This window comes from Aulostomus chinensis, chromosome 1 (assembly GCF_037954235.1).
Source record: "Aulostomus chinensis isolate RoL2024-O1b breed Wild chromosome 1, RoL_Achi_v1.0, whole genome shotgun sequence".
Taxonomy (NCBI): Eukaryota; Metazoa; Chordata; class Actinopteri; order Syngnathiformes; family Aulostomidae; genus Aulostomus; species Aulostomus chinensis.
In genome coordinates, this window is record NC_141320.1 from 19133299 (window position 1) to 19158166 (window position 24868).

The window sequence follows — 24868 nt, forward strand, 5'->3', positions numbered from 1 at the left end:
TCTTGGCGCTCTCCCAGATGCTTGGGAGCTTCTGGGGGAGCGCTAGTTGGGCCTAAGCCAGGAGCTAAGCTAAGTTGGTCTGCACCAGCTAGTGAGCATTGGCTAGCTCTCGCAGCTTTTGGTGCAGAGCCGCTGCAGGTCCAATTGAACATCGCTAAGCCTCACCTCCAACACAACAAAAAACTACATTTAACACACTTATCAGTATCACTAAAGGAGGCAGAGGAGGAAGAAAACATGTGGCACCTGAGCAGGAGAGAGGAGGACAAGAGGGAGAAGCCATCGTTAGCTTAGCGTGTTTACAAGACAGAAAGACTGTTGCTACCAGAATGATGGTCTTTTAAACTTCAGCCAAATAAAGCAAGTAGGTATTAATTTTTGGTGGGTAATTAGTCAACGAAATAAGGAATTAGCAGGGAGGATCACACTTTAGCTAGCACAATGAAGCAAGGCTCTACGTTCAGCAACACAGAAAAAGGACTTGAGGTCACACGCTTCCTGCAACCAAGGTCAAAAATCCAGGACGGACGAAGGGGAGGACAACAAAGACACAGACACAAGAAACAGAGATAATAACCATCAACTCCATAACAACCATAACAAATATAACCATACAGAACAGATAGAACAAATATAACAAGAAAGGCATTAAAAGATATGTCACCTCTGGTCAAATACCCTGATTTGCATTTGTGTCTCACAGCATTTTCATTTTCATGTTAAAGCCTCCAGAATGAGGGGATGAATGCTGCAAAATGGAACAGCAACATTGAACCAAGTACAGGATTGGTGGGAGACTGATGGTCGCTGTTTGGGTTTTTGAAGAACAAGGAGGGCGTGGCTTCAAGTTGGATTCTCAGAGACTATTTCCCCAACCTCTACATTGGAATCTGCACTGCCATCCAGTCACATGACTGAAGTCATCCAGTCACATGACTGAAGTCATCCTGTCATGTCAGTGATGTCACTTGGCAGGACTGTCATTGCCGTCTCCTTCTTGAAAAGAATCCAGACTCCACCTGTGGCTCCATGATAACTGATGGACCTCTGGTTGGAGGCTGGACGATGATGTTTGGACTGGAAGGAAAACTCCTTGTCCAAATTCCATTGTGTTCAAGTTTAAAGTCCCACAATCAGAAGTAGCTGAATCTGACAGGTGAAGGTTTGGAACTACAAGATGGTGATGTTTTCTTGACTTGATGCTCTGACTGTCAGGGTGGATGACAGCTTCTTTCTGCTGCTGCATCTGAGTGGCTATGATTGGAGCTTTTACCCTCCAAGGTTGTTTGGTTCCAGGGGAAATTTTAGAATTCCAGTCCCCAACCTGGGCTGTTCTGAAACTCTTCTCCTGAATCACTCCTGAGCTGCAGCAAGAACAAATACCAGTGCCAACCAGATCAACTTCATGGCTGCTAACAGCCTCAGACACTTTATTTCCATCAATTTAGAGCCAAGAAGGCCCTCACCTGTGGTTCTCCTCCAGGAGGGTCCAGGTTCTGCCATTGGGGCTCCTGGTGCCACTGCCAGAGAGCCTCAGCTGCACACTGCAACATTTCAACAGGAGATTGACATTCCTTCAAATGTCCTGACATCTGATTCCAATGGTTCTGTTCCATATTTATATTTTAAAATGAATCACACAATGAAAGCTGCCTCAGCAGGTTTAAGAGAGAGAACAAGCTAAGAGATCTGAAACCAGTAAAATATGCTTTTCTGTGTGCAAACTAGTGAGGGGCATGGAAGGATATTTTACCACCAATACAGAACCCAGACTTTAGTCATGTGATGAGATGGTGACTCTGATTATGAAGTTAATGGACAAAATGTGAATTGAAAGAAAACACATTTCTTCAGCAGACTTTGATCCAACATTGAAGTTAGAGTTTGGTGGCTGCTCCATGTTGGAGGAAACCAGGCGATGTTGGACCATCACAGGGAAGCTCCTTTGCCTCCTCTGCTGCCAGTTCAACCACTCACTCCCCTCAGTGGAGAGCAGCTTCAACTGGGTTTGGAATTTACCACTGTGGATGCATAGGAATGTGGAGAAAATGTCCTTTGTCAGAAGTGGGATTCGAACCCACGCCTCCAGGAGAGACTGCGACCTGAACGCAGCGCTTTAGACCGCTCGGCCATCCTGACAGACACTGAAAGTTGCAGACTGAATTAATTCACTGACAAAGTAGAATTTTTTTTCCACAGGAGCTACTGGCTCCTTAGTTGTTGCATTTATTGTTAACATTAAACACACAGTCTGTGTTCATGGCAGTAAGAAACGAACCAGAACATTTGAACCACGTAACATCTCTTGATCAGTTTGTTACATGGGACACATTCCAGACAGGAAGGTCCTTCTGAGACTTGAACTGGGATCACTGGACCCACAGTCCAGAGGGCTCACCATTCCACCATGGAACCAAACACAATGAGGAGCTTCCTCTAAATACCACTTGACATCACCTGCAATCAACCTGGTTGGCGCTGTGGGATTGGTCTTTACTGCTGAGACAGAAAGAATCCTCCCACATTGGCTTCTTTTAACTGTCAACATTGGTTTGGCTCATTGGAACATTTTCAAACCCTCGTTGCTCAGATTTTACATTAATTTGATCATGACTTTAGACACATGTTCTGTTCATTAATTAAATAATCACTTGAGTTATGAATTTAGTGAGTCAACCAGACTTGGTCAAAGATAAAAGTTAGTCTGGTTATTATTCAGTTTCCAGTCAGTAGGGACACACACACACACACACACACACACACACACACACACACACACACACACACACACACACACGCACACACACACACACACACACACAGCCTGTCTTTGGTATAAAATGGTCTGTCACGTTCTCTCATGTTGGAAGATTTCTCTGACTCCATTGTGAATACAGAGATTCTTCATCTGCCACCTGAGTCTTGATCCACTGATTCCTCTGATCCACCTCTTTCTGCTCCAACAAGGCTGACATGGATCAGGTGGGTCCATGTCATCCAATCAGGAGGTTTCTCCTCTCAGTTAATTTTCTTCATCCCAGTTTAGATTGATTCTCCTCAGCCTGATGAAGGAGCATCTGATCAGGTGTTTGGGTGCTTGTTGGTTGTAATTCCATAGATTTTAATCTCAGATGTTATAGAATTAAGAATGCAATGGCAGTCCTGCCAAGTGACATCACTGACATGACAGGATGGCCCAGTCATGTGACTGAAGGAGCTGAGAGCTTCTACACACCATTGTTGATGGTGTCTTCCACTGTAGTCAGCAGCCACAACTCCTCTATCAACACCTGTCAGAGACCTGCTGGAGGCCCCACTGAGGTTTGAACTGGGATCACTGGATTCAGAGTCCAGAGTGCTCACCATTCCACCATGGAACCATCAAAGAGGAAACGTGTGAGACAAACTATGGCACTAATCATGTACGAGGGACTGCAGTGGTTTTCTGGATCTAATTTCCACAAACAAATGATGATTTGGGGAAAGGTCTGACAAAGTCTGACAAACATACCCTGATTTTTTCACAAACAAATGATGATTTAGGGAAAGGTCTGACAAAGTCTGACAAACCTACCCTGATTTTTTCACAAACAAATGATGATTTGGGGAAAGGTCTGACAAACAGACCCTGATTTTTTCACAAACAAATGATGATTTTTAGACAGTGACACAGGGCTCTTATTTTGGAGGGCCATCAGGATGTGAAATATCCCAGACCTCTGAGATCAGAGCTTTCACTTTGATCTCAGGGTCCTGAATTTGGAGGTTCCTTCTTTGGTCTCCAAGTTCTAACTCCCATCTGACTGAATCCTTTTTTTAATGAGCTCCTCAGACCCTGATGATGTCAGGAAGAAATCCAGACATTCAGTTCTCATCTCAGCTGTTCTGACTGAGACGTCAAGCAGTCTGGAAAAAAGTGTTATGACCCAAAGTGGGACCTTTACAGGAGCTAACAAAGTGTCTTTTTTCCTAAACTACTTGAGGAACTGGTTAAACCAGTAAAATATGCATTTCTGTGTGCAGACCAGTGGGGAGCCTGGGTGAGTGGAAGGATGTTTACCACCAACACAGAACCCAGACTTTAGTCATGTGATGAGATGGAGACTCTGATGATGAAGTTAATGGACAAAATGTGACTTGAAAGAAAACACATTCCTTCAGCAGACTTTGATCCAACATTGTAGTTAGAGTTTGGTGGCTGCTCCATGTTGGAGGAAACCAGGCGATGTTGGGACATCACAGGGAAGCTCCTTTGCCTCCTCTGCTGCCAGTTCAACCACTCACTCCCATCAGTGGAGAGCAGCTTCAACTGGGTTTGGAATTTACCACTGTGGATGCATAGGAATGTTGAGAAAATGTCCTTTGTCAGAAGTGGAATTCAAACCCACGCCTCCAGGAGAGACTGTGGCCTGAACGCAGCGCCTTAGACCGCTCGGCCATCCTGACAGAAACTGAAAGTTGCAGACTGTAATATGAAATGAATTAATTCACTGACAAAGTAGAATTTTTGTTAACATTAAACACACAGTCTGTGTTCATGGCAGGAAGAAATGAATGTGTGTGTGTGTGTGTGTGTGTGTGTGTGTGTGTGTGTGTGTGTGTGTGTCAAGTCACAACAAAGTTCTCTCATGACTCTTTACTAGTAGAGCAGGTCCAGCACCAAACTGCTTCAATGAATCTACACCCAACAATTCTCCACCAGCAGCACATCCTGCAACAGTGGTGATGAAAACCTTCCTTTTAACAGGCAGGAACGTCGAGCAGATCCAGGATCAGTGGGGATGGCCTTCTGCTTTGACCGGTGTGGGGAAAGAGAACAGGAGAGCAGGGCAGAGACAAAGACAGAGAATGCTCTCCTAAAACAAGGACTGTTCAGTCAATGGTAGAGCAGAGTGGAGCAGAGGAAGTGTGCTGGGCCCATAACCCAGAGGTCGATGGATCAAAACCATCCTCTGCTAGAAGAAGAAAAATAAAATGAACCAGTGTCTTTAGAAATGTGTGTCTGTTAAAAAGAGGTTCATAAGGATTTTGTCTTCCTCCACAATCACCAACCATTGTGAGAGTTAACAACAGTCTACTTTCTGACTGAAGCAAAAGTAGACTTCAAAAGGTTTTTCTGATTCAACATAGCAGCTAAATTTCCATTTCCATTTCCTGAACAGGACAGGTTAAAAAAAGGGAATGTCATGACTTCCTCTGTATATTAGAATATGAACGACTAAAAATGTTCATGCCCAGTTTTAAGTTAGAATTAAACTGAAAATACAAAAATCTCAGTGTTGTAAACTGTTTCAAACAAATTCTACTGTTGAACAGTTCAAGTGTTTCTAATTCAGATTCAGATTCAGATTCAGATGACTTTATTTATCCCCGAGGGGCAATTAAAGTACGGTACAACTGAGCAGCATGACATTAAAAAACAATAGTAAAAAAGAGGGACATGACAGTGGGAATAAATAAGAGAATAAAAATAAGATTAAAGATAAAATACAATAAATATACTACATACAGGATGTACACAATATAAAATGAAGAGTAAGGTGACTGGAGTGAGTGAATAAAGTGCAGACAATGTAAACAGTATAAACAGTGTAACAGTGAATGAAGCTGAATGTGCTCTCTTATACTTTCCTCTATTGGGTTTCTTTCATGTCCTCCTGAGATCAAAGACAGAATTCTAGCTACAAATATATACACTATCAAAGCCCCCTGATGACATCATCATCAATTCTCTCTTTGATCTGGAGGCTCTTGCTTTAATCTTGGCTTTGATCTGACTAATGTTTCCTGACAGGTTGCTGTTTCCACTCCAGAGCAACCAGTAGTTGATCCTATCAGACCAGTCTGATGAACGAAGCTTTTCACTTTACCAGTGGAATCACTGGGAAAAGAAACTCCTCCTGTCAGATGAAGGCTTCACTGTGTTGAGGAGGGTTTGTTCAGATGATTCTAGAAGAATAAATCAAAACCTCATCATTGAACATGAACATTAATCACTGATGACTGTTTTAACTGAACCTACTGGATACTGTGGTGCCTGATGAGGAGACAACTTGGGTACAAAGTTGCAGAAGAGGGTTTTTGGAGGGAGATTAAGATGAGATGGTTTCCAAATCAAATCGGTTGTCACGAAGGAAAGTCTGCATTAAAACACTTATCAGTATCACTAAAGGAGGAAGAGGAGGAACAAAACATGTGGCACCCTGAGCAGGAGAGAGGAGAACAAGAGGGAGAAGCCATCGTTAGCTTAGCGTGTTTACAAGGCAGAAAGACTGTTGCTACCAGAATGATGGTCTTCTGAACTTCTGCCAAATAAAGCAATTCGGTATTAATTTTTGGTGGGTAATTAGTCAACGAAATAAGGAATTAGCAGGGAGGATCACACTTTAGCTAGCACAATGAAGCAAGGCTCTACGTTCAGCAACACAGAAAAAGGAGTTGAGGTCACAGGCTTCTTGCAACCAAGGTCAAAAATCCAAGACCAAGCCTCCTCCAGAATGAGGGGAGGGGTCAGGGGCAGTTTTCTGCATTGTCTGCAAACTGCTGTAAATTACAGGAAACCTGAACTTCCACTGTCAATGTATCCAATTGATGAATAATTGTTTGATCTATACATAGATAACTTGTAGTTATTGCACACACACACACACACACACACACACACACAGAGTCCTACTGACTAACCCATGTTTTTCTTCACTTAAACCACCACTGGAGTATTGAAAGAGATTGCATGAGACACCATCAACTTACATTAAAAACCCCTGACTGCCTTTAATTCCCTCCTGGCTGCAGGAAATTTGACAGATCAGCCCCCATAGCGGGCCTGCACGGTGGTGCAATGGTTAGCACTGTGCCCTCACAGCAAGAAGGTTCCGGGTTCGAGTCCTGGCTCGGGCGCGGGATCTTTCTGTGTAATAATAATAATAAGCAGAAGATGACGATGGATGGCCCATAGAGTGGAGGTGAGACCACAACCATGCTCTACAATCAATATTTACATCAAACCAGCACCATCTCAACAACTTAACCTGACTAAATATATACATGATTCCAGACTACTTCACCAACTCAGTCATACATCCACATAATCATTCAATGAACCTTGCCTGTGATTGTACCCCCTCCCCCATCTGGGAGCAAAGGTTTGCACCTACAGCTCTTAAGGAGCTTCCTTGGACCGCTCTCCCCTTTTGGCTCCACCCCCTTTAAGGAAACCACCAGGAAGAGGTGAGGACTGACGTGACGACTGAAACTGCCACATTTACATGAGACAAACTAGATCAACACTAAATACCAGGCCTTGCACAGTGATTACCACTGACTGACACTGGGGTCTTCATTTTCCACAGGCAGGATGGCCGGTCCCCCTGTGCTTCCCAGGTCCCTCCCTGGAACACATGGCATAGAAAATATTTCACTTGTTTGCTGATTCAATAAACCTGACCATTAACATGTGTGTGTGCCTCTAATTTACATAAACTGTTAATACCAAGACAAATGCTACCTTCAATTAATCATTCATGTCATGGAACCCTTGGTCTCCATTACATTGGTCAACCAGAGAAGCTTCAACTGGTGACGCTCATTCAACCATGGTGAAGGTCAACCTCCATTATCTGCTGTGCTCCTTAACAGGGGAATTAGCTCCAATGGTAGAGCGCTAGCTTAGCATGTGAGAGGTAGAGGGATCGATGCCCTCATTCTCCAGAATACTTCAGCTTGTTCTGTTGATCAGAGGAGCTGCTGGGTGATGAATGCTGATGTTTGTCCACTGGTGTGATAAAGTGTCCCCTGTTACTGAGATGTGGATGAACACCTGCTCAGGTCAAAGCTGCAGTCAAGTCATAACCCTGTAAAGAACCAAATAACAAAAGTTACACTTTACAAGTAGAACAGGTTCAGTTCAACACTCCTTAAATGAATTTACACCCAACAATTCTTCATGAGCAAGCACATCCTAGCTTAGGCCCAACTTTTCTTGGCGCTCTCCTAGATGCTTGGGAGCTGCTGGGGGAGCGCTAGTTGGGCCTAAGCTAGGAGCTAAGCTAAGGTGGTCCGCACCTGCTAGTGAGGGCTGGCTAGCTCTCGCAGCTTTTGGTGCAGAGCCGCTGCAGGTCCAATTCAACCTCGCTAAGCCTCACCTCCAACACAACAAAAAACTACATTTAACACACTTATCAGTATCACTAAAGGAGGCAGAGGAGGAAGAAAACATGTGGCACTCTGAGCAGGAGAGAGGAGAACAAGAGGGAGAAGCCATCGTTAGCTTAGCGTGTTTACAAGGCAGAAAGACTGTTGCGACCAGAATGATGGTCTTTTAAACTTCAGCCAAATAAAGCAGTTAGGTATTAATTTTTGGTGGGTAATTAGTCAACGAAATAAGGAATTAGCAGGGAGGATCACACTTTAGCGAGCACAATGAAGCAAGGCTCTACGTTCAGCAACACAGAAAAAGGAGTTGAGGTCACAGGCTTCCTGCAACCAAGGTCAAAAATCCAGGACGGACGAAGGGGAGGACGACAAAGACAAAGACACAAGAAACAGAGATAATAACCATAAACTCCATAACAACCATAACAAATATAACCATACAGAACATATATAACAAATATAACAAGAAAAGCATTAAAAATATGTCACCTCTGGTCAAATACCCTGATTTGCATTTGTGTCTCTCAGCATTTTCATTTTCATGTTAAAGCCTCCAGAATGAGGGGAGGGGTCAGGGGCAGTTTTCTGTGTTGTCTGCAAACTGAATTACAGGAAACCTGAACTTCCACTGTCAGTGTATCCAACTGATGAATAATTGTTTGATCTATACATAGAAAGAGTTATTGCCCACACACACACACACACACACACACACACACACACACACACACACACACACACACACACACACATTTTGTGAAACAACTCAGGAGTCATCAGGTGTTTTACTCAGAGGGATTCATTCATGATAAATGAGCATGGAGGAGACCCAGTAATCATCAACACAAGCGTCACATGAGCAGGTCACCACCCACTTTTATTGATTGGTTCTTGTAAGAATCACTCCTAACGCCATCAGGATGTCATTTTTTGTCCTGCCCTGTCTCAACTGTTGGAGCACAACTACAGCCTGAACTCTGCCACTACCTTATCCCTCCCTAACATCCTCATACAGACCCACTATCTGGACTAGCCTGACCCCCCTGACCCTCATCAGTCACTCCTAGTGCCTAACACTGGAGGGAATAGGAGCGTCTGTGAGCTCTGACTGTTGGGATGCACATCCATGTGATGGAAGAGCTGTTTTAAACAGGGAATCATTTGACCTCTTGACCTGTGTGGGCAGGTACAGAGGGACGATTCCATCATGAACAATAATATTACTAAACAAATGGGTCTTTAGCTTCTTTCTAAAGGTGTCCACAGCGTCCTCATGTCCAGTGGGAGAGCGTTCCAGAGTCTAGGAGCTGCAACCTGGAAGGTTCACTCTCCTTCAGTGAGGCTGAATCCCTGTGGTCAGGGAGGATAAGGGACCCCACAGGTATCACTAAAGTGCTTTAGACTGCAAAGCACTCAGCTAATCAAGCTGGGATCAACTGCTGTGGTGATCAAGGTATCATCATATATAACAAACAAAGAAAACAGAGTTGAGGAAAAGCACACAAAGAAGAAGCTATGAACATGAACAGAACATCTTCTACACCAGATGTCACACGGCTCAGTAGACCTCTGGTTTGACCCCTAGCAGGTCCAGTCTCCAGGGTGCCCCCATCATTCTGCTTTTCAGTTGCAGGACATGCAGCAGAATCCCATGGCTCCTCTGCAGAAGAACATGTGAGAGCATCTGCTTGCTCTTCTCTGGCTGGACGTAGGGGAGAGTCTGTTTGCTCTTCTCTGGCTGGACGTAGGGGAGAGTCTGTTTGCTCTTCTCTGGCTGGACGTAGGGGAGAGTCTGTTTGCTCTTCTCTGGCTGGACGTAGGGGAGAGTCTGCTTGCTCTTCTCTGGCTGGACGTAGTGGAGAGTCTGTTTGCTCTTCTCTGGCTGGACGTAGGGGAGAGTCTGTTTGCTCTTCTCTGGCTGGACGTAGGGGAGAGTCTGTTTGCTCTTCTCTGGCTGGACGTAGGGGAGAGTCTGCTTGCTCTTCTCTGGCTGGATGTAGGGGAGAGTCTGTTTGCTCTTCTCTGGCTGGACGTAGGGGAGAGTCTGCTTGCTCTTCTCTGGCTGGACGTAGGGGAGAGTCTGCTTGCTCTTCTCTGGCTGGACGTAGGGGAGAGTCTGCTTGCTCTTCTCTGGCTGGACGTAGGGGAGAGTCTGCTTGCTCTTCTCTGGCTGGACGTAGGGGAGAGTCTGCTTGCTCTTCTCTGGCTGGACGTAGGGGAGAGTCTGCTTGCTCTTCTCTGGCTGGACGTAGGGGAGAGTCTGCTTGCTCTTCTCTGGCTGGACGTAGGGGAGAGTCTGCTTGCTCTTCTCTGGCTGGACGTAGGGGAGAGTCTGCTTGCTCTTCTCTGGCTGGATGTAGGGGAGAGTCTGTTTGCTCTTCAGAAGTTTGCTGGACCTTCACTTGAAGGTCATGATTTTCCTCTTTCAAACAGCTTTTTAAATCATGAAGATTTCCCAGGATTTCCCACTGAGCACTGTTCCTTTTCTTCTTTTGTGTTCTCACTGCACATAGAAGACTCTGAACTTCACCGTTCAGACTGTCACACTTTGTGGGGTCCTGGTCCTTCCTTGATTCAAGGTGGGCCAACGCAGCAGTGAAGGTCTCTTTCTCCTGAGATGCAGTAGAAACTCGTCTCCTCAAACATCCATTTTCTGCCTCTCTCTCCTCACTCTGGGATCTCAGCTGTTCAAGAGTCGTCTTCTTCTCAGTGAGTTCTTCCCTCATCAGGGAAGAACCCAGCAGAAGAAAATCTGCATCTTGAACCATGGAAAAGAAAAGACCCGGCCAGAAACTCAGTAGTATTTAAACACACACTTCTTCAGATTAAATGTCACCCACACGGCTCATCAGCAGTCCAGCTCTCACTTAAAAGAAACGGGGACAGCACGGGAGCTCAGCATGACTTCTTTTCCCTTTTTTTTTCAGTTGCAACGTAGCGAGGCAGCGGCTAACAAGCTAGCTAACCGCACTCGTTAATGGCAAAACTTACAGGTTGCTTGCATCCTCTTAAAGCACAGTCCGCAAATCGACCCACAGGAAAAAAGAAAGAAAGGACTCCGGTCTCCGCGCAGAATTAAAAACAGCATCTGTCTTGCTCTCTTACACCAAAAGCTCATTCTAGCTGCAGTGAAATGTCTGCGTGCCGCTACTTCGTTCAAGTCCGGAAGAGAGAGAGAGAGCGGAAGGAGACCCCTGACCTTGACGCGTCTGATCTGTTACGTTGCGTCAAGTGAACTTCGCATGTCACCCCAATCTTTTACTACACTTTTTTTTTTATTTTAAAGGCACATTCACATGAAATAAAATACCCTTTTTAACAAATATAATAATTTGTGTATTATTAATGTTTTTAACCTATTTACTGACCCTTTTTAATATTTTTAACCATGAACTAATTTATTTATTCCATGTAAAATCATTTTAGGCTATTTATTTAATCAAACTTGATGTTTTTGTATTTATTTATTTAATAAATTGAGGAATCTGGACTTTTCCAAATAGAGCCTAGTAACCTGGGTTACAATACCAATTACCATTCACAGTCACAGTCCAACCTACACCTTTGTAATGGCTGTACATGATGTCATCATAAAAACCCTTCCTCCAGGGAATTGTGAGTCATGTAATGTGCTATAGGGCCGAGTCGCTGTGGTTCTATTCCTTCTACAGCAGCCACGGAAATATGGGGCGAGGTTTTATCAACCTGAAACAGTGACAAAGCCAAACCTCCAACGTTTGGTAAATAGAAAACACCTTTTGGGGTTCTTGCCAAAGTATCTGAGAACACAGAGAATTGTGATCCCGTATTTGGGTCTAACAGTTTGAAGCAGGCAACATCTGTTCCTGTCATATCAACATGTAGAGTTACATGGAGGTCTTGTAATCCTGTTAACCTGGAATGATCTGGCAGGTCTTCTTTTCCTGCTAAGAAATCATCCGTCTGAATCCAGGACACCGTCAGCATCTGATTGAAAAGGAGTACATGAGAGAATAATACCATCCTGTATTTACAGCCTGTAGCATGTTGAAGAAGCATTCAGAATCATGGTCAGGGACTGTGCTATGAACGCCTTCAGGAGAACAATGAATAGTTGCACGCCACTTGGTGAACAAATCCTGACCCAATAGATTACTTGGTGAGTTATCAGTGATTACAAATGGATGCTCTCATGAAATGAGTCCAAATTGAACTTTGGCTGGTGCTCCAATGGACTTTGCATAGTTGCTCCAGCAATTGCTACTGTTTTTATATTTTCAGAAGTAGGAACTAATCCTACACGGTTAGCATCTGACTTATTAATGGTGGAAACTGATGCACCTGTGTCCACTAAGAGTTCAGCAGATTTTCCATCTCCTGATAATTCAACTTTAGGTTCAGCAGTTAAGAGTTATTTGAGAGCATTCAGTTACAACTTTCTGTTTTTCATTTTCATTGTTGCACACTGGAAGACACTGAAGTGCTGTCCTATTGTTGAGGGGGATGCCACAGGTTCAGAGGCGGTCCTGGTCTGGGGCCCTGTTGAGTCTGAGGTCTGGGGTGCCAGTTTCCTCTTCCTGTTGGTCTTGGCCTTCAAACCCTCTACCTCTTCTAGGATACAATCTTCTTCATTAATCGCTTCTTCTCCTTCATCATTTAACACATTTTTGTCCTGGTATCCTAGGTTTCCAGGTTCTAGTTCTTCTTCTAAATGCAGGGCTCCATTGAGCAGTGGGAGAGAGTGAGGCAGACAAGTTCTGCTCTCTTTTAGGAAGCTTGGACAGTTCACTAAGTGACGGAACAGGACTTTGGAGATCATCATTGGCAGCAGCAGCTGCTCAAGCAGAGGTGGAGGACTGAGTAGGTTTGCTATTGGGAGTCTGCTGCTGTAACTGGTAAAAGGTGTTCTCCTACCAGTCTACATGATCAGTGGAGTCGTTGCATCGAGTCTGTAACCTCAGGTGTTTAGGATCCCATCCTCGTCGCCATTAATTGTGGTCAAGTGGCCCTGCGTGGGGGGGTCGTCCGGCGGAGCAGTGAACAGAAAGGAGGCGTGGTCTCTTTCTCAAACCTTACACACTTTATTCATGCATGAGAGAGAAGTTACAGCACTCATAGAGCATCAGAAGTTCTCTGGTGTTTCTGAGGAACAGTCAGCTATTTATCACCGTGGGGAGGGGACAAACAGATTGGAGGTAGAGTCATGTCACATCCAAGGATTCTCAAAATCTCAGAATAGGCGCCCAGGTTGAGGTCAAATAGTTCAGATTATTAAAATTAACACATGCAAACATCAATCTGCCAACCACAAAGTAAGTTTACAACTTCACACATTAACACACTTCAGCTCCTGTGGTTTGACCCAAATATATTTTAAAGTCCATGAATAAGCATCCTATTCTGCATGAATAGCACTTTTACAACATGAGCAAACATTCTCTAAGGTTTTAACAGTCTCAGCTGTGACGCTCTTCCACATTCTGCCTGACGTTTGCAGAGAAACATAGAAACCAACAGGTCATCTTCAGCTCCACAAATCCTGAGTGTCATATATTTTCATGAGCTCTTTTCTTGAGAACTCATCTGGAGGGCAGGGAGCTGTTCATTCCTCTGAGTTGGAAGCTCCTGGGTCCAGAGCTCTCTTTACTGACACCCCATTACTGGCCACTGCTTCCTCCTCATCCATCGTCACTTGGATTTTCAGCAGCCAACATCTCTTCCTTTCACCTCTAAAAACTCGTGCACACGCGCGCGCGCACACACACACACACACACACACACACACACACACACACACACACACACACACACACACACAGACTCCACTAATGATCACATCTCATTTTTCTCTTAGTTCAATTTCAGTTTATTTTTGCATTTTTTGTTAAATGAATTCTTCAGTTGGACTTCAACATGCAACTCTCACTCTGGTTACGGCTTCAGAGCGACATTGTGACAAATGGTTTATTTCAAGGGTGTGTTTTCATGTATCTCTTATCTAAAAATCTTTTGCCACATACCGAGCAGGGGAATGGTTTCTCCTCAGTGTGTGTTCTTTTGTGTCTTTTCAGATCCCCCTTTTTGGTAAATCTTGTGCCACAAACTGAGCAGGGGAAAGGTCTCTCCCCTGTGTGCGTTCTTGTGTGTATTTTCAGATCTCCCTTTCTGGAAAATCTTTTGCCACAAACTGAGCAGGGGTATGGTTTCTCCCCTGTGTGCGTTCTCATGTGTCTTGTTAGTTGTCCTTTTTCTGAGAACCTTTTGCCACAGATAGGGCAGGGGACTGGTTTCTCCCCAGTGTGAATGTACATGTGTGTTTTCAGATATCCTTTAAGTGAGAATGTTTTGCCACAAATAGAACAGGAAAATGGTTTCTCCCCAGTATGTGTTCTCATGTGACTTTTCAGATATGCCTTTTCTGAAAATCTTTTGCCACAAACTGAGCATGAGAACGGTTTCTCCCCAGTGTGTGTTCTCATGTGTTTATCCAAACTATTTTTGTAACTATAACCTTTACTGCATGTTGAGCACCTAAAGGGACGCTCATCCTTCCTGACTTCAGTCTCAGCTTCAGAAGAGTCTGACATCTGGTCGTCAGTCTGGGGTTGTACAAGTGGATCTGGATCTACCTTGCTGGCTGGTTCTGGTTCTGGTCCTCCACACTCTTCTCCATCAGCTTCTGTTTTCAGAGGATGAACTGGGCTGCTGCTCAGAGACTCTTCTTTCAAGTTCTCCTCAGTTAGACTCTGATGAAGCTGTGGGAACTGGGGTTTCTCTTCGTTCCCTTCACTCTTCACAGGGACCAGAGTGAAGGGGAACGTGGTGATATCAGCCTCCTCCTGTCCTTGAAGCTGCCCTCCCTCCTCACTGGTCCAGAGCTCCTCCCACTCCTCTTTAATGTGGGGGGGCTCTGGGTCCTGCAGCTCAGGGGGAACCTCTTTTTTAATCACCAGCAGCTGCTCCACATCTGCAGGACACAAACAGCAACATCAGAAATCTCTTCATTTGACTCTGAAACAGCGGAGCAACAGACAGAAACAGAAATCAACTAAGATCTGTTATCACGTAACTTCAAACTGAACATACTTGAATGACTGCAGATGTGTATGATGGTGTCTCATTGACTAATAAAAGTAGGGCTGCATTTCAAAATAAGAGCATATTAATAAAACTGTGCATGTTCAAATCAAGTGCTCCATTTCAGAAAAATAACAAAGGAGCCAAAGCTTGAGTTTCTCTTGTCCTGTCTCACATCTTGACTCAGTCTCAATCTCACAGAGAGGAAATCCCTCCACAGGTGAACCCTTGACTTCCTTCCCCTCTTGTGTTCTGCTCCTCCACTTCTTTGCTCACTGAGAGAATTGAGCTGACAGGATTTTAAACCTGGGCCTGAATGGAGTGGAGGGGCTCATTAGTGAGCCTGGAACGATCCTTAGTTTGATGAAGAGGAGTGGTTATGAGGAGCCAAAAAGGACCAAACACAAAGATGTGATTTTTTGAGGCGGTGGTGTTACAGGTCTCAGATTGAGACTCTGTATGCAGATGATGTTTCCTGTAAAACAGGATAATTAAGACAATCGGTGAGACGCGTCTGCTCTGTTCAGCTTCTCCGTGAAGACTGGGAAGCAAACCGGCGTTCACCGGGAGAAGCAGCCCGCGACACTGCCCCCTGCTGGCGGAATGACAAAACTCTCCCATTTTACATGGGACAGAAATAACATTAAAAAATAATCAAAATAACATAAAATGTGACCGACATTTAATGAGCGTCACAGTGGCATAAACAGACAGACATCGCTATCGGTTGATGCTGCTGGGAGCGACACAACACCTTCTCCTGGTCAGTGTGCGGGGACTCACCTGCTCTGTCCAGCCTGACACGGGGCTTCAGCACGGCATCGAGCAGCAACCTCTGCCGGCGGTTCTCCCGCTCGTACTCCGCCACGGTTTCCTCCAGCAGAGCCACGATCTGCTCCGCGGCCGCCGCCAGCCGCTCGGTGAGCAGCGCTCTCAGCACCGGGACTCCAGCCGCTGAGTCTCCTTCTCCCAGCTGCAGCAGGAAGTCTTCAGCGGCGGCGAGGATCCGCTCCTGGACCGACACCCGCAGCAGCTGCGCGGCGCACATGTTGAGGTTCTACCGGCGCCACTCAGCCTTCAGGAGACAAAGACCGAGGCCTTCCGCTTCTTTTCTTCTTCGTCTTCTTCAAAACGAGCAGAGTCCAAGCTCTGTTCTCTGTGCCACTCCAGACTCGCTAACCTGGTAGCAGCGGTAGTGATGAGTCCAGTGATCAAGGATTTCGGTTTGAAAAGCGCGTATTGATGACGTATTTAGTGACGTCCAAAGCCTCGCCGACCGGAAGTGGCCACGTGACGGATTCAGGACCTGGTTCTCCGGCTTGGCGTGAGATTCTACGCCACTAAAGCCTGATTTATGCTTCTGCGTCGCGTCGACGCGTGGTGACGTCAACGTCGAGGACTGTGATTTGTCCGCTCAAAACGTCTTTCCGGTTCAGTCGCAGCACAACAAAACCGCCATTTTCAAAGTTTCTGTGGTGAAAGCTCCAAGAAAAAATTGACCAAGACGAAGAAAGGATTATTGGCGGCACTACAAAGACTGATGGCCAACAATTGTTGTCTGTGACCGGAAGAAAACCAAGGAATCCGACAAGAGCCCCGTAAACAATACAAAGACAAACCCCACCCCCTAGCAGCTTGGCGGTGAATTGCAGAGCAACGCGTTCCCTCGACTCAGAATAAACCAGGCTTTCCAGTCGCACCTGTTTTACGCCCCCGTGCCAGATAAGGACCCCCATCGGGCTGTGCCACCCTGGAGGGAGCGGTCTCACAGTCAGTCAGCGGAACCATGCGGATCCGGGCCGGAGCTGTGGGAAGGAGCGCCAATTGTATCGGGTTGTTGTTTTCTGGACTGCAGCAGAACAGGAGCAGCCGGGACTGGAATGTAGAAGTAGGTTATCTTGAAGTTGACTAAGTTATGGTGAGCGATATTGTGGTTCAACACTTTAATGAGCTTTAAGGCAAACATATTTCATGAGGAAACAACGCCGGAATTGGACGGATTTCAGCGGCACACAACAACGTATCCGATACACCTCATTGGAAACCTGGTGGTCTAAGACTAAGAAACACCAGTCACCATGAAGAAAGGAACTTTTAGCTGAGCACTCATGTTCTTTTCTGCAGGTTGAATGTCGCATTTGTTGGACAGAAGCGTCTCATCTCAACAAAAGCACCTCTTCAGTGCTGAGGCATGATGGGGCCAGGCATGAGAATGAAGTCCCAGATCCACCAGGATGAACTCAGGTATACAGCCACTCTCCAACTGACTCACAGTTGCTTCATTGATCATTAATTCCTCTTCATTTCTTCTCTCCTTCATCTTTAACCATCCAGCTTCCAGGAAGCAGATGCTGGATGAGGCTCTGCTGAATTTGATCCTGAAGGACTGCCAGCCCCTCAGCACTGTTGAGAGGGAAGGGTTCAGGGAACTGGTTCAGGTCCTGGAGCCTCATATGTTTGCCAACCAGAAAGGTTTGTGTGGAAATGATCTAAAGCAGTCCTTGATATCTCCAGTTTATTTCATCTCTAATTTCAATGTATTGATTTACTCTGGGTGTCATTTTTAGACCATCAAACAAACGGTGGCCAAAAAGTACCAGGAGGAACGGGAAGGAGTGAAAAAGGAAGTCCAGCTGCCATGTGGACATCTGTGGACATGGAGGCTCCCTTGGCTCTGACCTGTCACTGCATTCGTGAGAATGAATGTGTTGGGAGTGCAAGACTTTCCACAAAGTCACCCTGCTGACAGTTTGGCCCCAGTCCAAAGAGGCCTGATGGAGGACTGGGCCATCACCAACAAAGTCAAGTGTCTTGTGAGCGACGCAGCACCAAACATGACAGCATCCACTAGACAGCTCCAAATTCACCACTCAGTCTGCACTGCACATCGTCTGAATCTAGGAGTCAGAAAATCCTGTGATCAGATCCCCACTTCCATCATCAGACACAAAGCCAGGAACACTGACACATCCTTCAGATCAGCACTACAGCCAAGGAGAAGCTGGCTCAGGTGCAGCAACAGATGGGAGGGCCAACCCTGAAACTCATCAGTGAGGTGCCAACACGCTGGAACAGCACACACAGCTGTCAGGGCTGCATGATGAGAGGGAACCAGTGTGGGAACCTCTGGCCTCTCTAAGACAGATTTGACTCCACTGACAGCTGAGGAGTTCACCACCATAGGAGAAGCACTTCTAGTAAACAGAGGTCATTCTAGTAGCCTGGTCCCTCTGTGGTTGAGCTATAATTTTAGGAAATATGGTCATTATTCAATGGTGACATCTCTCTGCTGAATAATGTAGAACTGAACGGATCCACTGGACCTTCTTTTTACAAACAGCAGCATGCAGCAGCTGTCCTGAGTGGAAAACTGCACATTTCTGTTGGTGAGAGTTAATCAAGCGATGGACTTTGTCTCTCAACAGAAGCTGTGTGGGAAAAACCCTGCAGCTACGAGCGCTTCAGATTCTGAGAGTGATTCTTACGCCATTGGCTGGTTTAACCTGGCGTCTGACCGTGGAGGTGGCCGAGAGGAGCGTGACATGGCCGCACAGGTAAATCAACTAAAGCAGAGTTACTCTTTGGCAGCAGGCCAGGCCGACAAATGCTAATGTCTCTGACTGACTGACTGATGAAGTTGGACCATTGGTCAGCCACAATGATGCATGACCACAAATAGAGGCCTGGGTCTTTATGAAGCTCACATGACTGTTAGCATCATTTTGAGGTTATTAGCAACTGTCATGACATCACTTTAGCATCATTTGGAGGATAGTAGCAACTCTCATCACATCACTGTAGCATCATTTTGATGTCATGAGCAACTCTTACTACATTACTGTAGCATCATTTTGAGGTTTTTAGCAACTCTCACCACATCACTGGAGCATCATTTTGGGGTTGTAAGCAACTCTCACTACATCACTGTGGCATCATTTCTTAGGTTCGTAGCAACTCTCATTACATCACGTTCGCATCATTTTGAGGTTCGTAACAACTCTCATTATATCACTGCAAGCATCATTTTGATGTTAGTCGCAATTTCACTACATCACTGTCAGCATCATTTTAACATTAGTAGCAACTCTCACTACATCACTGTAGCATCATTTTGAGGTTCGTAGCAAATCTCACTAAGTCACTGTCACCATCATTTTTAGGTTTTTGGCAAGTCTCACCACATCACTGGAGTATTATTTCTTAGGTTTGTAGCAACTCTCACTACATTAATATAGCATCATTTCTTAGGTTCGTAGCAACTCTCACTACATCACTGTAGCATCATTTCTTAGGTTCGTAGCATCTCAAATTACATCACTTGATTATCATTTCTTATGTGAGAAGAAACTCTCACTACATCACTGTAGCTTTATTTTCAGTTAAGAAGAACCTCTCACTACATTACTGTAAACATCATTTTAAGGATAGTGTCAACTCTTACTTCATCACTGTAGCATCATTTTGAGGTTCGTAGTAACTCTCACTCCATGACCTTTGCATCATTTTTTATGTTTTAAGCAACTCTCACTACATTACTGTCAGCATCATTTTGAGCATCCGAGTAACTCTCACTACATCACTGTCGCATCATTTCTTAGGTTTGTAGCAACTCTCATTACATCACTTTAGCATCATTTTAAAATTAGTAGCAACTGTCATTACATCACTTTAGCATCATTTTGAGATTAGTAGCAACTCTCACTACATCACTGTAGCATCATTTTGAGGTTCGTAGCAACTCTCATTACATCACTTTTGCATCATTTTGAAATTAGTAGCAACTGTCATTGCATCACTTTAGCATCATTTTGACATTTGTAGCGAATCTCACGACATCACCGTCGCATCATTTCTTAGGTTAATAGCAACTCTCATTACATTACGTTCGCATCGTTTTGAGGTTCGTAGCAACTCTCACGACATCACTGCAAGCATTATTTTGAGGTTAGTCGCAGTTTCACTACATCACTGTAAGCATCATTTTGAGGTTCGTCGCAACTCTCATTACATCACTGTAGCATCATTTTGACATTCGTAGCAACTCTCACTACATCACTGTCAGCATCGTTTTGACATTCGTAGCAACTCTCTCTACATCACTGTAGCATCATTTATTAGGTTCGTAGCAACTCTCTTTACAACACTGTGGCATCATTTTGAGATTAGTAGCAACTCTCATTGCATCACTTTAGCATCATTTTTAAATTAGTAGCAACTCTCACATCACTCTAGCATCATTTTGAGGTTCGTAGCAACTCTCACTACATCACTGAAGGATCATTTTGAGAATAGTTGAAACTCTCAGTACATCACTGTCGCCTTATTTTGAGTTTAGCAGAAACTCTCACTACATTACTGTCAGCATCATTTTGAGGTTTTTAGCAACTCTCACCACATCACTAGAGCATCATTTCTTAGGTCAGTAGCAACTCTCATTACATCATTGTAGCATCATTTTGAGGTTAGTAGCAAATCTCACTACATCACTGAAGCATCCTTTTGAGAATAGTTGAAACTCCCACTACATCACTGTAGCCTTATTTTGACGTAAGCAGAAACTCTTACAACATGACTGTCAGCATCACTTTGAGGTTGTTCGAAACACTTACTACATTACTGTCAGCATTACTTTGAGTTTATTAGCAACTATCTCTACATTACTGTTAGCATCATTTTGAGTTTAATAGCAATTCTTACTAAATCACTGTCGCATTATTTGGAGTTTCGTTGCAACTCTTACTAAATTTCTGTTGCATTATTTTGAGGTTAGTGGCAACTCTTACTACATGACTGTCAGCATCACTTTGAGGTTGTTCGAAACACTTACTACATTACTGTAAGCATCACTGAGTTTATTAGCAACTATCACTACATTACTGTTAGCATCATTTTGAGTTTAATTGCAATTCTTACGACATCACTGTCGCATCATTATGAGATCATTACCAATTCTTCTGACATCACTGTCGCATTACTTTGAGGTTCGTAGCAACTCTTACTACATTACTGTAAGCATCACTGAGTTTATTAGCAACTATAACTACATTACTGTTAGCATCATTTTGAGCTAAATAGCAATTCTTACGACATCACCGTCAGCATCATTTTTAGGTTACTCGCAACTCTAACCACATGACTGTCAGCATCACTTTGAGGTTATTCGAAACTTTCACTCCATTACTGTTAGTATCATTTTGAGTTCATTAGCAATTCTTACTACATCACTGTCGCATCATTTTGAGATCTTTAGCAATTCTTCTGACATCACTGTCGCATTATTTTGAGGTTCGTAGCAACTCTGACTACATGACTTTCAGCATCACTTTGAGGTTGTTCGAAACACTTACTACATTACTGTTAGCATCATTTTGAGTTCATTAGCAATTCTTACTACATCACTGTCGCATCATTTTGAGTTCATTAGCAATTCTTCTGACATCACTGTCGCAATATTTGGAGGTTCGTAGCAACTCTTGCTACATTACTGTTGCATGATTTTGAGGTTCGTAGCAACTCTTACTACATTACTGTCAGCATCACTTTTAGGTTATTCGAAACTTTCACTCCATTACTGTTAGCATCATTTTGAGTTCATTAGCAATTCTTACTACATTACTGTCGCATCATTTTGAGATCATGAGCAATTCTTCTGACATCACTGTCACATCATTTTTAGGTTCATAGCAACTCTTACTACATGACTGTCAGCATCACTTTGAGGTTGTTCGAAACACTTACTACATTACTGTTAGCATCATTTTGAGTTCATTAGCAATTCTTCCTACATCACTGTAGCATTATTTTGAGGTAAGTAGCAACTCTTACTACATTACTGTCAGCATTACTGAGTTTATTAGCAACTATCACTACATTACTGTTAGCATCATTTTGAGTTTATTAGCAATTCTTACGACATCACTGTAGCATTATTTTGAGGTAAGTAGCAACTCTTACTACATGACTGTCAGCATCACTTTGAGGTTATTCGAAACTTTCACTCCATTACAGTTAGCATCATTTTGGGTTTATTAGCAATTTTACTACATTACTGTTGCATCATTTTGAGATCATTAGCAATTGTTACGACATCACTGTCGCATTATTTTGAGGTTCATAGCAACTCTTACTACATGACTGTCAGCATCACTTTTAGGTTATTCGAAACACTTACTACATTACTGTAAGCATCACTGAGATTATTAGCAACTATCACTACATTACTTTTAGCATGATTTTGAGTTCATTACAATTATTACTACGTCACTGTCGCATCATTTTGAGATCATTAGCAATTCTTACGACATCACTGTCGCATCATTTTGAGATCTTTAGCAATTCTTCTGACATCACTGTCGCATTATTTTGAGGTTCGTCGCAACTCTTACTACATGACTGTCACCATCACTTTGAGGTTATTCGAAACGTTCACTCCATTGCTGTTAGCATCATTTTGAGTTGATTAGCAATTCTTACTAAATCACTGTGACATTATTTTGAGATCATTAGCAATTCTTCTGACATCACTGTCACATTATTTTGAGGTTCGTTGCAACTCTTACTCCATTACTGTCAGCATCACTTTGAGTTTATTAGCAACTATCACTACATTACTGTTAGCATCATTTTGAGTTTATTAGCAATTCTCACGACATCACTGTAGCATTGAATTGAGTTCATTAGCAACTCTTACTAAATGACTGTCGGTTCTTGTACTTCACTTGCGTTGTGTATTTAAGGACGAGGTAGTCTGTTTCACCGTTGGCACACTCGCCGTTTATTTCTCGTCTGGACTGACCTGGCATGGAGATTTAACACACAGTCAGCTTTTTATAAAAAAAGGACAGGCTCGACTGTACGGGAGCTTTATGATTCAAAATATAACTTAAACCACTCCTTCATATTAAAATAAAGTAATTAATATAAAACAAAGACAGAGCTCATAAGTCATACACCTGCCCCGGAGGCAGCGAGGTCCGACTGTTGCTACCCCCCGGGGTGCACGACCCTAAACCACAGGGGGTGCTGCCTTTAATTGCAGTAGGAAACCCCAGTTCCCGTGTTTTGTGAATGTGTTTTAAATGGCAAGTGGGATCACAACTCTTAACTTCGTTACATTCCCCCCTACTGATCTCCACTTGCCCATACAACCAACTCAAAAGAAAAGAAAAATGAGACTGGACTGTACATCACTCAAACAATAAACATGCCAGGCACCATAGACAACATCTCAAGAGGAGGGAATGGATTAAAAAAAAAAATTCAAAGTGTACAGTGCTGCTAATATCACAGATACGAAATACTCCAGGCAAGAGACTATTCCTTAAGAATTAGAATGAGGAAGGGTTGCAAAGCCTTCCAACACCCATAGGAAAAACATGCCCATATACATGTTAAACTACTTAGAAATCATGTCAGTAAAACAGCACACAAATTTACCACCTGGACATACTCAGCTAGTAGTCACACACAGGTGTCAAACCATCACAGTAAAGAAAAAAAATTTACAAGAACCAGACCCTCCTCAAAATTGAAGGAACTCATAGGCAATATTTGAACCCATAATCACCTACACATGTGTACATTATATGGAACAATGCTAGCGACCAGCAAGAACTTTCTGGTGCATATTCTGAATAAGCCTAACGACTGGTCTAACAACTCTCCCATATCTTGTCCTCATTCTCTGCAAGTTATCACGGGAATGGTCCTGTCTGGCCTCTGTTGCAGGAGGCAGCAAGTCAGATGAGAGAGCAAGAGAGACAGAAGGTTGAGAGTCAGGTAAGTCGACAGAGCAGTCAGCATTAACAGCAGAACCACAATGGTCAGACTGGTTCAGTTTGTCAGAACTGGTCTCATCTGAACTGTCAAGTCTCTTCTCAGTGCGACTGTCATGGTCAACTTGATCAGGTGTGTCGGATCCAGTCTGGTCGTGTCCATCCACATCGGTCATAGAGGTCGACTGATCTCTGGTGGAGCCTGGAAGCTGAGAGATCCAATAGACAGTCCTGTCCTCAGGTCCACATCCAGGAAGAACAGTCGAACCATCCTGTTCAGCACCCATCACAGACTCATCCACAGCCTCATCGGTCAGGTCACTGACAAATGAGCCACCATCTTCCGGATCAGCAGGGACAGGTAAGAAGTTCACTGGCATGATGAGGTTCCTGTGGACCACTTTCTCCTGGTTCATCGCACAGTTCCTGAGTCTGAAGGTGTGAGTGTTATCCTGTTTCTCCACAACTGTGTACAGATGACCCTCCCAGCGATCAGCCAGCTTCCTCCGACCTCGCTCTCCTTTGTTAGCCAACAAGACTCTGTCTCCAACCTCCACTGGTGCACCCCTCACCTTGCGGTTGTACAGCTCAGTCTGCTTCTCTTGTTGTTTTGTGGTCGAAATCTGAGCAATCCTGATAGCTTCAGCCAAGTCACGCCGGAGACACTGCACATAGACATCGTAATCCACCACCTGCTCATCCATGAGTACAGACTGAAACATCATGTCCACAGGCAATCTGGGAACCCTGCCGAACATGAGCAGAAAGGGTGCGAACCCTGTGGTTTCATGGACTGTCGCATTGTAGGAGAAGGTGAGTGAACGCAGGAGCTGGGGCCATTTTTGCTTGGCTCTGGGTGGAAGAGCCCTGATCATGTTACCAAG

The 24868-nt window shown here is 44.1% G+C and overlaps 1 protein-coding gene across 1 annotated transcript; it reads right to left on the reverse strand.

The window, feature by feature from the left end:
• Positions 1 to 14102: 14102 nt before the first annotated feature.
• LOC147270671 (uncharacterized) lies at positions 14103 to 24400 on the reverse strand. The gene is made up of 3 exons (XM_086204790.1): positions 24025 to 24400; positions 14763 to 15100; positions 14103 to 14696 (listed from the first exon to the last, which is right to left on the reverse strand). Exons 1-3 carry the CDS (start codon positions 24398 to 24400, stop codon positions 14103 to 14105), a joined length of 1308 nt encoding a protein of 435 aa, XP_086060916.1.
• Between the last annotated feature and the right edge of the window lie 468 nt (positions 24401 to 24868).

Coding starts and splice junctions, on each gene's coding strand:
- LOC147270671 (XM_086204790.1), bottom strand. CDS start 24,400: ATGAACCAGGAGAAAGTGGTCCACAGGAACCTCATCATGCCAGTGAAC. Junction 15,101..24,024: donor GAACCAGTCTGACCATTGTG/GTTCTGCTGTTA, acceptor TGTGTCCTGCAG/ATGTGGAGCAGCTGCTGGTG. Junction 14,697..14,762: donor AACCAGAACCAGCCAGCAAG/GTAGATCCAGAT, acceptor TCTGAAGCTGAG/ACTGAAGTCAGGAAGGATGA.